General features: G+C 36.2%; 1 protein-coding gene across 1 annotated transcript in view; it reads right to left on the bottom strand.

Annotated features, from left to right (window-relative positions):
- Positions 1-18,986, bottom strand: part of BANK1 (B cell scaffold protein with ankyrin repeats 1) — a 115,000-nt gene that overhangs the window by 77,922 nt on the left and 18,092 nt on the right. Inside the window, exons 3-6 of the mRNA XM_058838009.1 lie at positions 17,282-17,430; positions 15,943-16,081; positions 13,270-13,412; positions 6,726-6,846 (exon numbers count right to left, since the gene is read on the bottom strand). Of these exons, the coding sequence (XP_058693992.1) occupies positions 6,726-6,846; positions 13,270-13,412; positions 15,943-16,081; positions 17,282-17,430 (552 nt within the window). The remainder of the gene's footprint in view (positions 1-6,725; positions 6,847-13,269; positions 13,413-15,942; positions 16,082-17,281; positions 17,431-18,986) is intronic.

Here is an 18,986-nt window from a genome sequence, read left to right as displayed (position 1 = left end):
CAAGATACTCAACTTTGGGGTGAGCCATGTAATTCATGCATTGCTACAATTATATCCTGTTTTATTCTCAATTCATTTTCTAGTAATTCGTAGTGTTTCATTAGCTTTTTGATCTGCTGCCTAGCAACGAGTTGATGTTATCATGGAACTGCATGGTCTTACTCCTCACCACTAATAGCCTGCTCAAACCCTCTCATTTTGGATGACACCATAGGACTGATTTCTTTCACTTACACCACTTTGGTTTTACCAGTAATGAATATCATATGATATTTTACTGCATAATCACTAAATCTCTCATTCCCCACCCGCCATTAACCTTTTTCCTTACTACCCCAAACACTTCATATCACAAGCAAAGAAAGATTTTTCCCAATTACCTGCCTCGTGGTTTTGGTCAGTTATTCATCCATACCGAGTCAGTTATTGACTTAACTAGGTTCATTGACTCTTTAAAAAAACCTACAAGAAACTCATAAAGTCAGATTTCACTTTGCAGAAGACTTATTTTATTAACACTTCTATTAGTTTGTACTGCAGAGATAACATCTTAACCTGCTTCGAGGTCACATAGTTGCCTGAGAAACTGTGTTTTGACATCAACTCCTGGTTTGGTCACACCTCCTAGTACTAAAAAATGAAATATTGCATTGTTCGAAATCCATATATTTTACTTTAAAATTTCCTCAAAGCCCTTAAAGAATGCTAGCTAGTCCAGGTAATTTTTTTGTGTTCAATCTGCCTGTTTTTGCAATAACTTCACGATCCCTTCAACACCAGTCTATTTTCACATGTCTCCCATCCAGGACTACAGCTTAGAAATTTACACAGTTTCTTGTATCTTTCTTGAGTTTTATTTTATATACCTGTCATCAGTTGTCCTACAGGTCAGCCAGCACATTTTCAGCCCATAGTGTGCTGGAAGAAATTATGACTCCTTTTGGAAAGCTCTTAGCTGCCAGTCTTTAACAAACTTTCTAATTTTTACATTCTTCTGCACAGTGAAATTTGGCTCAGCAGTGGTGAATTTGTGTACCCTGCCTGCCCACCCTTTTTGCTCCAGCAGAATCATAATATGGGAGAGAGCAAAATCTCATCTCACCATTAAATATAAGGAACAAGCAGCTCTTGGAATAAGCATAGCTAAGTACTAACTGAGAAAAAAAGTTAAGACAGTTTTGAGTGTATTTTGGACAAAGAATATTCCAGCATTATCCCACTCCAATAGTATTTTGACAGGAGGCATTTGAGTGGGCTACAATTTGATCAAAAGTCCCATTAACAACCCTAAACTGATTTTTAAACAAATTTTGTGTTGCCTAACTTTTCTTTCCACCAGGCAAAGAAAAATTTAATCAAGAAACCGTAAATACGCGTACTGCACCTGTGTAAATCAAGCCACTTGTTTTAGAAGCCTTGGCAGGTTGAACTTCCATCAACAAGAGTATGGGTTGTAGTTTATATTCCCTTGTATTTTCAGTGTGCTTTAAAATCTTTTGGGCTACAATAAGAAATCTTAAAACTGCATAGCACCTAAGAATTTTGAGACAAGTAGATGCTACGCAACTGTCATTTGAAGAACTATAATTTTTAACCCAGAGTATATGCATTCGACTTCTTATTTCTGTCTTGTTTTTCCTAAATGTAGGAAAAAACAGGATTCTCTTTAAGTGTTCAAACCTGAGCTAATATTTAAAAAAGCTTCCACAAATCCTCCAACTGCTTCTCCTTAATACTTGTGGGTTTTGCTATTTTTTTAGATGTTCAGCAATGCAGTAGGTGTTGAGCAGTAATCGTAAAGAAGAGTAAACTTTATGAACTTTACTCAATAGTTTGCACCATTTGGAGACACCAGAAGATCAAATAAATAGAGTCACTAAAAAGGGCCTTAACACAGTATTAATAACATACTCCAAATTAATTTTCACTCATACTAATGAAACCCAAAAAAAAATGGTTACTAATCTGAAAGGCAATCAAGTCTATATTACCAATAGACTGGATGCTATGATTTCTTCACCAACAGAAAAAGAGTAGGTGGTATTCATAAGCCTGCTCTAGGTAGGCCTATACCTGCCTAGAATGCATTTCTACACTCTTAAAGTAACACAAAACAGAGGTATTCCAAAACTTCAGCTGTTTTTTCTGGTCACCACTCAACTCCTCCCTAGCTGAGTTTGATATTCAGGCAGGACTCCTACACTTATATACTTCAAACATTACAGGGAACTACATCATTAACAAATGCAATATCTCAGCCAGCCATAGAGGATGGTAAAAATAAATAAATTAATAAATCAATTTCCTAAACCAAACATTTTTTTCTATTGCTGCTTGTAGTATGCAGAAAAAAAAAAGTTTGTTGTCAGGCAGGAAAACTTTAAAAGCAGCATTGGTGGTGTAGTGAGATCTTTTACATAAAACTCAAAAAGGAAATGAGTGGTTCAAACCAACAATTTTAGTCTCTTCTGCTCATGAACCTGAAGCCTGGTGGCATCAAGTTGTGACACAAAGCAAAAAGTCATGATGAGGACCCATGGATGACTGAGCTTCACTAACTTAAGACAGTTTTCAATACTCTGATTTTCAGGCAGTCAACCAGCAGCACCCTGCATGCACACAAAGGAGGACACAATCTTCAAAGGCCAAACTTTTCCAGACTTGCTGATAAATCCTCCCCAAAGCATTGAACTACTTGAGGCCATCTCAGTACAGCTGTTGTCTTGGTAAATGCTATACTGACAGTGGAGATGGCTGCTGTTTTTTCAGCAACCTCAGCAACATTTCAGTGACCATTTCTGTATGCAGCTGTGGTACCGGTAGTCACTCTCTGCTAATAATAATTAGCTAATAACATTCAGAAATTTCTCAGAAATTTCTCCCCAAAATCCATATGTAATTATGAAATACAGCAAGGTTAATGACCTCAAAAGAGATTTTTAAAGTCTCCTGGTCTTGTTTTTTGCCCTCATTCTGAAAAGAGACACCACTAACTGAATCCCTCCCAAGTCACTAGGAAAAGGTGAAGAACTTCTCTCTTTCCACCAGGTTCTACAGCAGAAATTGATGATGACTATGGGTACCACTGTCAAAATAATAGGTAAGAAAAGACCACTGCAAGATTCGTGTTTGTTTTTTAAATTATAACTACTCTTTAATTGCCAATTCTCAAAACTGAGTTGAGCTCTTAAGACAAACTAGATGTTCTGCTGTAAAGAAAATTCCTCAGCATGTTTAACCGCTTTAAATAGTTTTGTATTATGCACAGTAGGAAGAGGCTGTAATTATTTGAAAGCCCACATGCTTCAGGAAGAAAATAACATTCTTGAACTTGCAAGTTTGTCACACTGAATTGGTGAAAATTGCTGGAAATTTTGCCTGCTGTTAAACTGGAACAACTGGTACATTTCAGCTAACTATACAGAACTGAGCAAAAGTAGTAGTTATAAGGGTAAAGCAGCAAGCAGCTTTTACTCAACATCAGTCCTTTAATGGAGAATGTTAACAGAGTAAAGCTGTGGCTGTTTGGCTAAGAGCACTAAGAACTGGTTAGCTGATGCTCACAAGCTGGAAGGAAAGGTTAAAGGGAAAGTTCTCAAGTGGCACATTTTTAAGTGCTTTAAGGTGGCTTCTTCAACTTTCAGCTTACATTGAGGCCAGTGCTTGCTTTTAATTAAAGTTCTATTTGACACACACAAGGTTAAGAGGGAATTGCTGGGGTTTTTTTTGTATGTTTTTCCCTGTCATAATCCTTTCTCTTCTCCACAGAGAATTCTGAAAAACTTCAGCTATAAAACAGAGCATAAAATCTAATATTACTGTATCGTAGCATTGTCTTAGCCTGTGGGAATTTTCATAAAATTGCAGTAAGGAAACAGAGCAGCCTACAGTGCTATTTCTGCACATCTTGTAAGACATCCTTCTTTTATTTCCCAAATTATTGAAACAGGACATGGTTGTTTTTCTTAGCAATTTAAAGAGCACCTAAGATGACGTCTACAGTGTTAATACCAGTACATTCTCCCTCCCCCCATTATTCTGCTAAAAGCTAAAATCCCAGACTATTACTTCTTTTGGGATAGGTGTTTCTTGGAAAAAAGAATTACAGAAATCAGAATAGGATTTGCTATGTTGCTAGCAGTTTTAGGTGACAAAAAGCATTGTTTCCTACCAAGCAAGTTCAGGACTTTTTGTAAGCATCAGTAGTTGAGTTTAATTAGAGATATAGTAATAGATAACTTGTAAAAAATGAAAATTAATTAATAGTGGAAAATGAAACTGGTTTTCTTCAAGTAAATTGCTATTTCTTGGACAGAAAATGATGCAACAAAAATTCCCAAATCTGAGGATTCTGAGAATCAGGGCTTTCCAAGAAGAATCATATTTCTTAAGAAATATTTTGAAATAGGAGTTTGGATTTGTTAGCATGCTTTGAACTTAATTCTATTACAAGAATATAAAGAAATAATTTACATACAATATACCCTGAAATAAATTCAGTATGGAATGTACAATATTTAAACAGCATTTCCACCTTTAGTTACATTCTTCCACAAGGGTTTACACCACCCCTAAAAAACCCAGACAAGTCTTGGCTCTGTCTCCAGTTAATGCTGTTTGTTAAACATAGTATTTTCCAGTGGTTTCTATTCAGCCTGCATTTAGCTTGCTCATCTGTATCAGAATTAATCTTCTGCACCCTTGCCACCTGTCTTGACTGTACCAGCCTAGACACTGAGTGCTCACAAGTACTGCATTATCATACTAAAATAATGTTGAACAGTCATTTTGGGGATAGGAATGGCTCCTTAAAAATTATGTAAGCAAACATGCATCTCATGATGGTTTTGATCTAAATCACTGTCTATATAGGAAAGCATCATACTGCATTTTTATTTCATTATATTACATGCCTTTTGTATTTACTTTTACATGCCCAAATTTTTAATCACACAGCTTCACGCTTTGTGAGAAGTCAAACCACGCAATTCATTAGTTATCCAATCAATTAATTAATCATAAGTTTTTCATTCTTGGTTTATTTTGAGGTCATATTGAGATCTTTCAAGTGCAGCAATTTATTAGCTGTACCCTGATGTGTAAGGATGTTCAAATAAAGCATCCATGTAGAACAGAGAGAAAGATTTCTCTTCCCCATGCCTCATGCTGGAAGCTTGTGCTCCTCTCATTCACTACTGGACATGTCTAGTGGCAGTTTGGGATGCTTCTGTGGGAGTCAAAGACACAGGTTTACATACCTTTCAGGCAGAAGAGGGATAAGAGTCTAAGACTCCCACATTCTGAGTGCTTCCAGCACTACAAACACATCCTTCTTTCATGAAGAATCTGGGCATCTAACTTTGTACCTTTGTTTTGGGCCATACATCAAACCAGTTCACTTTAAGGTCACTATTGGCTCAAGCAGTCAACTCGCTCTTGAAACACACAGGCTTTTTTTTGGGCCATAGCAGGTTGGTTAGCATTGTTCTCAATATTCGAAAACATCACCAGAGCTAACAGTTATTAGAGAAGTGAAACATCTTTTTCTCATCAACTAGCATTTCACACTGGGAAAGACTCTTGAATCTGTGTTACCTTGCAGTCTTGCACAGGAAAATTGCAAGGACAGGTGCTTCATTTATTTGCTTCCACTAACTTAGACATTTAAGCTCATTTTTACATTACAAGTTAAATCATGTTTATATAATACAGAGGACCGAATTGCATCAACAAAGAAAAGGAGAGGAAACATGATGATGATTCCGGCAGTACTACATTCAAAACTTGTTTGTATTTGGTAATGAGCAGTGGGTTTACTGATTGTCGAGAGCTTATTTCTCTCTCAAAACCATAGTCCAGCTACACAAAAGAGAAGTCAAATGGCATCCTGAACACATCTTTCTCAAGTATTTTATAAGGAGAACACATTATCTTGAGTATTGTTTTTCCCCTAAAGTTTCTTAAACTGAGGTTTAATCCACATTTGAAACAAAATCATAATGATGTTTTCAAAATACAAGCTAAATAACCACACTCTTGGTTTATTGCAAACCAGTTTGAATCCCTAATAAGTGGTTAATGAATTCAACCAGGGCCCTCCATTTGGTACTAACAGCAGCTTCTGTTGATGCATGACTGAGTTGTGCATGTAATGTATCTACCTTATAGAGAAATCCTATTTTAACTCACTGGGATGCCTTCTTTTAAAAATAACAAAATTATCTTTCGGCCAGAAGTAATGAAAACCATTAAGTGCATAGGTAGTAAAAGTGACTGGAGAAGTTTAGTGCTGCTCTAAGATCAAAAACCATCCATTCTCTTCAGATACAGAAAGGTTTCAGATTTTCCCCATACTTGGAAAAAGTGAAATTTAAACTGAATTGAAGAAGAGCAAATAGTAAAAAGCATATCATGTACAGGCATCTCCACATAACTCTTATTGCCCATTTTCTCTGTAAGTATAAATTTTCTCAGCTGTAAAACTGTCAATTTGCAGTTAATCCAAAGCTGATCAAAAATCCAGAGAAATATAAATACAAAGTATTGAATCACAAAGTGATGATTTAAGGAATTCTTTCTCCCATTTTTTCTGCTTATGTTGTCTTTATTGTGGATTCTTCCATTTCACTAGAGGCTTTCAATACTTAAGGATTGTCTTATTAACATTTATATGTAATAACCATAGCATCAGTAATAAAAATCAATACATAGAACAAGTGACTCACTAGCTTGCTGATGGTGCTCTTCTTCACTTTGGAATGGGCTGAATTCATAAGTAGATATTTTGCTTTTCAGTAATGAAGTCAGAACATTGTCTACCTTCTCTACAGAAGAAAATTTCAATGCCTGCTTAAAGGAAAGACAAAAGAGAAAAAATATTAGTGTATTTGTTGCATATATATTTTTAACTTTATCCTCAGAGTGCTGGTGAATCAAATTACTCAAAACAGTACTATGCCAAACTCTCAGTAAGAGCAGCACAGTTTTTGAAAACTATAGAGGATATATTTTAATACAAAGAATCATGACAACATGATCCAACTGTACATAAACATGCATTATAACGTATGAAGTTCATCCATAACTTAAAAACTTCTGGATGAAGTGTAAGGACAGGAAGAGCTATGTTTTACTACAGCAGTAATTCAGGGTGAGTTTAAAGATTATAGTAGCTCTCTGTTACCCAAAACTTTAACATTAAGATTGTGGACTTTTCCAGGTCGGAAACAGCTTCAGTTTCATCAGCCAAGACATGACATTGTTGACAGAACAAGAAACTGATATCAAGCAGATAGATCAGCTTCCTAGTAAACACACAGTCTTTAGACAAGGGAAATCTGCACTGACTGCCAGGAGATTTTTGAGTACCTCTTTCTGGACAGAAGGTTGAGATCTACACCTAACAACTTTCAAGGTAGCCATAATTAAATATCTCTTTGCCTGGCCTGACAAGAGCAATCTAACTACAGAGATTTGAAGAGTAAGGATATTTTACAACAAGTACTACAGCTCTAGTCTAGTCTGTGCTACACTGGGCACCAAAAGAAGCTCAGCCACAGCAGAGAAGAACTCAGGGACAGTTGTTTTACTCTGCTCAGGGTAGCCCTGTGTTAAAGTTTGCCTTCCCACAGCTGGACTGTTGCTGGTCATGACAACTCTGGGATAACTAAAATGGAACATCCTCAGACATGCTTAGCATATGAATTTAGAAAGTCTATGACTGACATGCTGAGGGGAAAATGACAGGGGGGTGTACTAACGAAACATGAAGTTTAATTCCCAAGATTGCTAAAATGGAATTAGAAAAGTAAGTATGACGTGATCAGAAAACATTGAATGCAGAGGCATGATATAATTTTCATCCAACTCCTACCAATACAAGAGACATTTATGCAGGTAGGAAGCTAACAATATGATTGCATATTTTTCCAATAATTAACCCTGAACCTTCCAATATTAAGATATGTAAAATCCATTGCATTTCTTTTTATAATTCACCCCCTTTCTGTGCTGTTACACTACATTCTCAGTATTTTTTATTCAATAATTATGAATATATGCCATAATCTTCAAAATCCAAAGCAATAAGCATTAAGAAAATACTCCACTTAAGATAAAAAAAAAATATCTTTCAGGCTTGTTCTAGAATAAGAATCTAACCTGAGTACAAGACTACTGTGTAAATTCAGAAAGCATATGTAAAACCTCCCAAAATATCTATAAAACCTCCAAACTATTAACATGTATAACAACACTACATTTATAAGTTATTAAGAGGAATAATATCAAAATTCAGTTAGGAAACCATACTATTCTCTTTCATTCCAAGTACATCTTCTTAGATATGTTATCATTACACTATGTTAACAGAGTTCAATCAAGAGCGGGGAAAAAAAAGCAAGTAACAACACAGGAACTAGTTAAGTGTATAGGGCAGATCCTGTGTCATGAGGAAAGAGGCTCAAAACATTGGTACTCACTGAAGCAACTGTGTAGTAGATACAAATTTAAATGGAATAAAACAGTCCTTCACAACCTAAGATGGAACAAGTTCTTGAACAGAAAAAAGCTTCAGCTTGTAGCAAAATTTCTCATACTTCAACAGGCCTTCCCTCCAATGACCAGCCTATCCATTTCTATGAATTACAAGTCAAGAACAATGCACTTCTTATACAAAGTTATCAGTGCAATCTGCTTCAAGTTTTCCACATCAACTTTTTTTTTCTTCTTACTCTTGGGATGTAAAATCTGAAGGCTTAAACAACGATTTAATAAGCTATGCTGTTAACTAAACCATAATGGGGAGCTTTGTTGTACTACTCTACAGAAAGATACAAAAGAAAAAAAAAGATTAGTTAATTTAAAAAATAATAAATTAATTTTTTTTAAAAAAGAGCATCTATGTCTTTTATCTCACATACAGGAGGGCCTGTTTCAGCACTTATGTGAAGATAACAGCTAAAACAACAGCAAAACAGAACTAGGAATAGGGCCACTCTGCACTATCTAGTTCCATATCATAAAGGGCACTTCCCCAAGAAACAATTTGGTTTAGAGACTTTCACTTTACTGCCCATTCTTGCCCCATAGCACTCACAGACTCAAAGTCTGCTGTGTATATGTATTTTAACATACCCTACACAGATCTCTATAGGCCCAAGAAATCTCACCAACATTACAAACCTGAAGTTCCTGGGGAAGCTTCACAAAAGCAAACAGAAGCAGAACTGTATTTAAAGTTGAACTTAAGCACCCTGCAAGAGAACTCTGATCCACTTAGGAAACTGAGAAAGCCACCTAAGCAATAATGCTAGTTTCCCCTGATGTCCTTGCTGCCCCTCAGAACTAAGCTAGTGACTTTATAGACAATTCTTCCCATACTCTGTGAAGCACAGCCAACTATTCCCTACTCCCATGCTGGAAGTCCTTCCACTGGGACTGCTAGTCCCAGTACCACCTCCTCGACTGTAGGCACTATCTCTATTCCCTCTCCCCTTTCCAGAGCAACAGGACACAGCTGTGAACAGAAGAGCCCCAAGTGCTGACCATCACACCTGGGCTTCCGAAGACATCCTTGAGAAAGGATACCACCAAGCACAAATTTTGCTACTTTTGTCAATGAGATTACCTACGCTCTTTAATAACTGCTAACCAAGCCCTGAAAAGGTGTGACACTGAAACACAGCATCCACAGCCAGTAAATTAACATATTCCACATTGGTTTTGGCAGTACTAACAAGGTTACATTTACATAAAGATGAACTTCTCCATTAGTTCTTACATATCAGACACTACTTTATATGCACTTCCATATCAGGATTGCTTCTGCCAAAGAGAATGGGCCAGGTTTAAAATCAGTCAAGCATTTCTAACAATTTTAGCCAGTGATAGAATATGGACAGCTTTCATACCTAGAGGAAAGGAAAGAAGCATTTTAAAATAACAGCTGTCGATGTTGCTGAGAAGATTGAAATATTAAATACAGTTTCAAAAGAAGTATCTCTGGGGATCAGGCAGAGATGCATACAAAATATCACCACATAAGTCTTATAGCTATTTTACAAGTTTTTATAGAGAAGGCAGCAGTTTATTTTCATGATTTTTTTCCAATATCAACTGTAACTGGAATCCTGTTTAATGACTATGATAAAAACATAATTGAAGATATCAAGTGTCTCAGAATCATAGGAGTATTATTCAACTGAAGTTTGTCATAAAGACTTCCACAATCTCTTTAGATATTCTAAGTCACTCAAGCTAACATGAACTTGACAGTTTCAGTAATAAGGATATGACCTTAGCTTCAATTTCCCTCCCCCGCCCCCCCCCTTTATTTTGAAACCTAATAAATCTATGCCAGGAAAGCCCAGCACTAAATAATTGAATCAATATTTCCATTTGGTAGAAAAACTCTGAGAGAAAAATCAATACAGCATGTAAATCCAGCAGAATGCTGAAATGATTAGTTGGTGTAAAGTAAAACATGAAATAAGAAAAAGTTTAATTATGAATTATAAAAACCTTAAAATCAGTCTATACATTAGGTTACTGTAAGAACATAAACTCCCTAAGAGAATTTCCTGAATGCAGAATTATGTGAAAGTGAGAGAGCCAGAAATCATGACCTTTATCCAACTTTCGCCTTCCTATATCCTCATAGCAAATCCCTTCAGCATAATGGTTCAGTTATTATGGTCACAACTCTTCCTACTTTAACATTTCAGGTTTTTTTCTTTCAAAACTCATGCAAAGAAACTTATTTAATTTTATTTATTTATTCAATTAAATTTTAAATACGTTTTTAGTTGTTTAAATTGTCTTACTGATGTTGGTAAATGCTTTTTAAATTCAGAAAAATTTGGAACAGAAAATTACAATCTATCAGATGTAGCAAAGAATTTCATCCAAACCCATGACTTGTAAAATCTTAGATTATGCTTAATTTAAACCTTTGCTAATGCAAACCTTCAGTTGCTCTCAAAAAACAGATCCATAAATGCAGTGATACCATATTTTGATAGTCTCCCACTAAGATCCACTAATTCATCTGACCATCACTAAAAGGAATGGATAGCTGCAATCCTATTTGTTGGGTTTTGTCTATCTCTTTGACTTTATTGCGGGACAAAGTGGAGCATATCAAAGGAGCTGGAAGGGCTGGCAAGACAATACAGAATATAATGTAAGCATTTTACCAAAGCACTGTGTCTTTGGTATGAACTAATGCAGCCATTTGCTATCATCAAAGAATTTTAATAAGGAGATACTTCTCAGATTGTAAGTATTTGTGAAAATCTTGAACTTTCTCTTGAATCACAGAGTGATATTGCTTTGATCAATAATTGCTGTAGGATTTTCTATTTTCTATCAGTTTTGTTTTCCATTGTGTTTGATTGTTACTTTGCATAGATAAATGACTGTTGCCCCAGGACACTTTTGCAAACAAGTTGATAGTCTCAAAGGTTTTAATTATCCTGGCTAAATAGAAGTTACTACTACTGCTGCTACTTGATGGGAATTCTAATTAGTATCAAGTCTGTTTTGCTTTTCCTTTTGTGAACATATTTTAAAGATTAAGTTAAATTATGTTCTGTAAATTGCATCTTTATGATGTAGCTTGTTAACATTAAATCAGGAGCTCATTTAAAAAGTTTGCAGAAAAATTTTAGCTACCCAGGTAGTTAGTGTACCTCACTCTGAGGCCCAGCAGGTACCATTAAATGAGACAAATCTTCCAACACATAGGTAAACTTACAGAGGAATTACCATTGGTATACTTTACCACAGAGTATCCATGACATTGTGTGGACTGTAGAGCTTACCCAATTAAAAACATTTTTTCGACATTTGTTTTTCAGTTACCAAAAAAACAAAAATAATAACACATAGCATTTTTACCTCATTTAAACCCTTGCTTATTATTCAGAGGAGTAAAGGTGAGGAAATGTTAAACATACTTCGTAGCCATAACACTACAGCTGTATTTCCTGGTGTGCACTACTGCTCTGCACAGAATAATTTTTGCATTTGAATATGATTTGAATTGCATGTGCTTTAAAAAATATTAGTCATGCTGGTTAAATGAAGGGTCAAACTCCTGAATAATACAAATAACTCTCCAGTGGAAATACCTTGTGTGTTGTAGGTATCTAGATTACCACGTTAATGATAAATTTTTAAATCATTATGGTAAACTTCTTATGCATAGAGGTTGAAACGAAACTTGTTAGAGGCTTACTTAGACATACTTCAAAATACAGACTAAAAAATTATGGATACCATAAAGAATTTAAGGACACATTTGCTCCTTGAGTTGCACTATTTTCTTTGTGCAACAACCTGTTTTCCTAGAACAGAAGTAACTTGTACTTGGAAGGAATCTAGCCTCATCCTTAATAGAAAACTAATAATGCAATAAATCATATTTTATTAATCTTTTTGTTGTGAGTGTAATGCCTTAGGTGGTGGATAAGGTATATTTGTCACAGGCAAATAAGATTGTCTGCACTGGAAACACAATCTATTATTTTTGTTCTGGCTTCGCAATTTCAATATAGACATTGTGGAAGGTCTTCTTGGGCTACCCGCCATTCAACAAACGATACTTGAGATTCTGTCCTACCTTAATATTTGCTTCTTTTCCTGATATTTCTTATGTGCCACTGGAAAAGAACAGGCTGCAGAGCACTGCAGTCTGCTGTGCTGATCTGAAACACAGTTCAAAACCTGATTTTTTCTAAATATACGCAAAGAATCTGCATGGCAACCAGGAAATCACATGAATGATAATTCAGCAGCTGTAAATGGACTCTACATGAGCAGCAACTTACAGCCTCCTGTACAAGCCATGCCAGAAAAATTTGGTTTGATGGTGAATGAATAACAACCTTCCAAATACAATGTGGTTTAAGATTACTTGCTTCTATTGGTTTCAGAAGATACAAAAGATAACACTTTAAATGGAGAGAGACTTCAGTAATATTTGTTCTTATTTTCAGCCTCTGGAGTGTAGCATGTTGCTCACTGGGCATATACAGCACAAAGGATGTTTACATCATTCTCTAAACAAAACAAGAAAATGGAAAATTTGTTTTCTCTTGCCTGACTTGCTTACAACTAGACATCTCAGAGGCAGGCCTCTTAATTCTGAGCTTACTACTGAGCCATTACAAAATTACTGCGCCATCAAAAGATTGCATACCATCTCTTAGTTCATTTAGGCACTTACATTCTATTTTTCTTTAATTAAAATTTGAGAAGTCAACTTACCTGACAAGTGAAAGCTATTGGGTTGGCCACTTTCTTTAAAATGGGTTCAATTTCCTCTACTGCAGTATAGTATTCAATCTGTGCTGTCGTCTTAATGACTCCCCCAGAGTAGACATTTACATATACAGGGCCAGCAGGAAAATCTTATAAAACACAAATCAAAACACCAGCTGAAGATATTTTACAGTCCCAAACCAGAGATCTTGGGGAATGAGTAAAAGAACAGAGAATATCACAGGAAAAACATAGAGTTGATGAACTGACTGGATTTGCATTTCACAGATGACTCAGTGTAGTCAGTTTTTTTATTCAGGTCTTTCAGTCTTTCACAAAGCTGACAAAAGAAAATATGTATCTTTAAATCTGTATAAAGCAAACCTATTGTATTGCTTCACATTAGAAAGGAGATGAAAACAGAATGCTTAAAATTTTCAAATGCCCTTTGATAGACAGATGACCTACAATCAGCGCCCTTATGCCTACATGTTAAGGAAAAGTTCATTTATCACAAATAGTGCAATCGCTAATAATCTTAAAAACTTTTTTCTTTATTGCAGTCAAGGTTCTCAAAATTGTATTTGGGATAGGCTGCAGAAACTGCAGTATAATTAATTCATTCTGGTTGTTTACCTCATAAAAGCCAAGGAGAGAGGCACTTGTAGTCTGTTACTTAAATCTGACTCCCTCTGTGCATGCAGCACAAGCCTGCTTTATGAGCACATTTCCCAACCCATTAGTGTTTGTTGTGCCAGGCATTCTGCTGGACCATACTAGCAGAGTCTTTTTAAAACACTAACTCTGCCCAAAAAACAGTGAAAAAAGGGGCAATTCTGAAAATGGAGAACAGGAATAGGGACAGGGAAACTAGACTAAGAGTACATCACATTAAATCACTTAAATAGAAACTGCCCAAATGTGGGTTAAAAAAAACCAAAAAACAAAACAACAAAACACAGCATTTCTCCTACAACATCGGATCAGCTGGACCTAAAACAGGATACTTCCAAATTTCCACTTTTCCAGATTTTAAAACAGGATAAACATCAAACACAAATGATATAAGAAACAGAATTAAACTTGCCTACAGCTCTCTGCCAATTTTTTTGTATTTAATTTACTTTTCACATTTTATTTCTTCATCTACTACAGAAACCTTTTTGTGATCAACACTGTTCTGACAAAAAAAAAATTTTTGGAAGAATCTTTTGAGACCTATACACGAAGAGTACAGCTTTTGTTCTCTGAAATCCAGTTACAAATGTAACTTGTTTGTTATGTACTTTCTAGTCAGGTTTCTAAAAGCAAACTCTCTGCACCATCACAATGATAAAGAACTCTCAGCCCATACATGGCCATTGTCTCAGGACAGTGTTCAGGATGAAAATCACAGATTAAATTAGGTTGGAAAAGACTACCAAGGTCACTGAGTTCAACTTCTGACTGACCACCAACCTGCCAAAAAGACCATGTCACATGTGCCACATGCAGTCATTTCTCAAACACCTCCAGGGATGTGACTCCTCTACCTCCCTGGGCAAACTGTTTCAATGTTTAACAAACGTTTCTGTGTAGAAATTCGTCCTGACATCCAACCTGAACCTCTTCTGGGACAGCTTGAGGCCATGTCCTCTTGCCCTGTCACTGGTTGCCTGGGAGAAGAGATCAAATCCCACCTGGCACAGCCTACATTCAGGTAGGTTACAGAGAGTGATTATGCTTTTCTTCAGGCTGAGCAATGCCACCTCCCTCAGCCACTCCTCATGTGAGTTACTCTCTAGGCCATTCCCCAGCTCCATTGTCCTTCTCTCACACAATCCAGCACTTCAGTGTCTCTCTTAAAGCATGGGGCCCAGAACTGGACACAGCACTTGACTGGTGCAGTCTCACCAGTGCTGAGTCATAGAAATCATCAGGTCAAAAAATCACCAAAACATAGCTCCAAGAAGTCACAGTGGAAAATTGTAAACTATGTGTATGTACTTCCTCCTATCTAAGGTTATATTGCAATTATTTTATAATAAAATATTATGGAAGTTCTTCTGGGAATTCTCGGCACGCAGCCCAATAGCAAACTATACTCTGAACACATAGGTGAGGAATGTTATAATTCTTAACTTACATTAAGAATGGGTATAGGTGCGCCCCTTAAATCTGCACAGATCTTCTAAGAGAAACTGTTATCAACTAGTTACGGATGGAGCAATAGAAAAAATCATTAGGAACTAGGAAAGATGAGTGATACAGAGAAATGGCATGAATGTGAACAGAGAAAATAAATTATTACCTGCATCAGAAAGAATTATGGAGAGGAGAATAACCAGATTTACTGCATTAAATATAATATGAGACATTAAGTAACAGAGTAATAAGAAAAGAATATAAGGTTTGCATTTTACGGCAGTAATTTTGAAGAATGTTAATCTGTAACTAATCAATGACATTTTTAAGACTGCCACCCGCCATTTAACCACCGAAAACCAGTCTAATAGAACCTAGGTTCCCATAAAACACAAGGCCTTCCTTCTCTGCATTATTAAAAGTGATGTGTGCAAAACTCATGTACAGGAAACATCCACAAAATAGCAGAAAGGGAAACTACTTATCAGAAAAAGTGAAGGGAGGTGAAACTTTTTTCTTAAAGTTTTTCTTAAAGATAAAGAATATTTTTCTTACTTAGGGCTTTCACATATTTGACATTCTGGTTCCAAGAGGCTGTCTGTGTTCTAATTCGTTGATTATCTGTTATGAATTCAATTTCTAGAGTTTCTTCATCTATTTCCTCTTTCAACAGAATGAATATTTCACCAGGGTTCTACAAAATTAAAATGTGTTCCCATTAGTCCTTCAGAAAATTATATTGGAAGTGTAACACTATATTGAAAGTGTATTGAAAGAACTTTTCTTTATCAACAGCTTCATGCAAAAAAATTGTATTAACAAAATATTACAGTATCTCACTGCTTCCTTTAGTATTTTACTTACATGAAAGATACAAGTACTGTAGGATTTTAAATTCCACTTACATAGGGATATTTTAAAAGAGTATTTTAAATGCATATATAGGTGAATTGTTACATTTTCTAAGGCCCTTCTACTTTATAGTCTAGAAGAACAACAACCATCCTAATAAGAATAACCTAAAATACTTTAGACTCAGCCTCTTACAGTAAGGTGACAGTGGACAGAAGCAGCATATGATGTGAGACAATATCCCTTTACTACCTCCTAAACCAGAGGCAAAATCACTCCCTTAGAACTGTACTGATCTCAACAATGAAATAATGTTATTATTGATATTACTTAATGTTATTACTAATATTACTTATTAAGTCATCTTTAAAAGACAGAAAACAAACAAAATCTGTGACATTGTGCATGCACTGCAACCTCCATACCTGACCATGGCCACTCACATATAAAAAGAAATGCAGTGCTAGATTGTGCAATAAACTTATGTTTTGCATAGACTTCCTCTGTTTATGCTGTCACATGTTTCTCACAGCCACTCTGATTAAAAGAACATATGAACATTCATGTCCACTGCATATGCATGCAGATATGTACACATAAATATTTCTGATTTAATTTAAACTCAAACTAGGTCTGTGCTCACGGCGCTCACACAAGCCCTGTGTAATTCATGGTATGGGCACGTATGCATCTATACATACACCCATCCTGGATTCTTGCCAAGATAAATTCCACATCTCTCAAGAAGTGCCTGATTGCTTGCTCCCTCTGAAGTCTAAGGCCCACAGGACCATAATACTTCAACTCGAGATGCTAAATAACTCTAATAGAGCTGTCTTCAAACTACTTTACTTGCACATCTTTGACTGTAGTGTGGATGCAACACAAAGGCAAAATGAATCCCACTGCAGTCTTGATGCACTCTCATTTTGGTCCCTTGGCAATTTTGGAAACAACAGATATAGTATGAATGAGACTGCAGCAGGAGGAGGAGAAGAAAAATTACTGTTATCCTAAAGATTTTATCATCTAGAAGTCTTACCTCACATGATACTTTTCTTGGAAGCACCAATATTGACTGCTTGTTACTTTCTAATCTTTCAGAAAGTGCCTCTGTTTTAAAAGTGAAGTTTGTTTCTTCTGATGCTCCTGTGATATCTGACAAGTTAACATCAGAGATAGTCTGGTGATCTGAAACAAATAATGTGAAATAAGAACACTGTTAATAATCCTAAACCAACAAGACATGGCAATGATGTGGTTTCCAATGTATTACTCGTGTGGCATTTGGAGTGACATTAAGGACAGCACATAAAAGCCTGGCAAAATTCCCTTAATGTAAATGTGATGAGATGTCCTCCTTTGATAGTTTCCTTCTGAAGTTTTGATATTGCAGCCTTGATTTACATGAACAGACTCTCCACATATGCTTTGTCTTCCTAAAACAAAAAGGGACATAGCCTTTGGACTGAAATCATTGTGAACAGCAAAATCAGGGAGATCAGGCAGTTCTGTCATCTCAGAATTGTCATACACTAGAATAAAACACAATTTTACCACTCTTCCCTTCTTTATAAACAAGCAGATGCTATATGGTTACAACATCAACCCACCTGTCTACAGGAAGAGTTTACACGAGGGCAGTGATACCTGTAACATGGTACTATGACAGTAGGCACAGATTTCCTTGACACATATTCCATGGTCTTTGCCTGCCTTAATGGACAAAAGGATGAATGGAAGTCATACATTTTTAAAAAAGGATAATCTGAGTTTGGAAATGCTATGCCATTTACATAGGTAGCTTGCAATCCGTTTCTTTTCTGTTTTGCTGTACCAGAAAATGCCCAAGAGCCTCCAGCGAACATAGTGAATCCTTCACCACACTGCAGAATTTTAATCATGAAAAAGAACTGAGAATTGCATTTGCAGGGCTCTGACTACGCCTGTGTTTTAGCAAAGGTATTCTTTACCTGTGGTGTCTCAGCTGTATCATTACTCCTTCTTTCCAGGCACTCTATTACCATGTGTGAAACACTCCCACCACCCATCTCAAAGGACTGCAGCAGCTCTTCATCATGGAGGATTAATCAGTACACTGCAGTCACCTAGTTATATTACTGATATCATTTCACGCAGTTCAGAGTTAAAAAATCTTGACTGGCTGGTGAGACAATATCCTGAGAGACACCCATGCTATCTGGTATTACTGTAAATGATGAAAGACTCACAGTCAATTACATTTAAGGATACAAAGAACTTCTGAGGTACATCTTCTCCTCTTAAATGGATATAGAATATTAAAATAAATTAGTGATGGGCAGAATACAGAACAGTAGCAATTTGGCATTGTTCAAAGAAGTACCACAGCCATTTTGCATTTCTTTGAAAAGGTGCCCAAGTGACTGAGGTACACAAACCATAACAGTGCTCCTAAGTGGCACGGAAACCTTTCCAGTCAGTGTCAGTACTGGCAATCTACAATTAGTTTTCTCACTTCTTGCTTGCCTTTACTTCCTCCATATGCATCAGTTCATCTGATACATGTTTCCTTGTTTTACTAATCTTGCCTTTCTTAAGGCATTGATTTAATAAAGTAGCACTATAATAAATGTGTCTGCTAAATGAAGTTATGCCATGGCATCTACTGTAGAGTCTTTTTGATTCAGGGATATGCTTTAATTTTTAAGGGAAGGAAAGGGAGGGGAGGGAGGGGAAGGGAGGGAGGGGAGGGGAAGGGAGGGAGG

The sequence above is a fragment of the Poecile atricapillus genome, chromosome 4 (genome assembly GCF_030490865.1).
Source record: "Poecile atricapillus isolate bPoeAtr1 chromosome 4, bPoeAtr1.hap1, whole genome shotgun sequence".
Taxonomy (NCBI): Eukaryota; Metazoa; Chordata; class Aves; order Passeriformes; family Paridae; genus Poecile; species Poecile atricapillus.
Note: the sequence above shows the minus strand (reverse complement) of the source record. Positions and strands in the feature narration are given on the sequence as shown.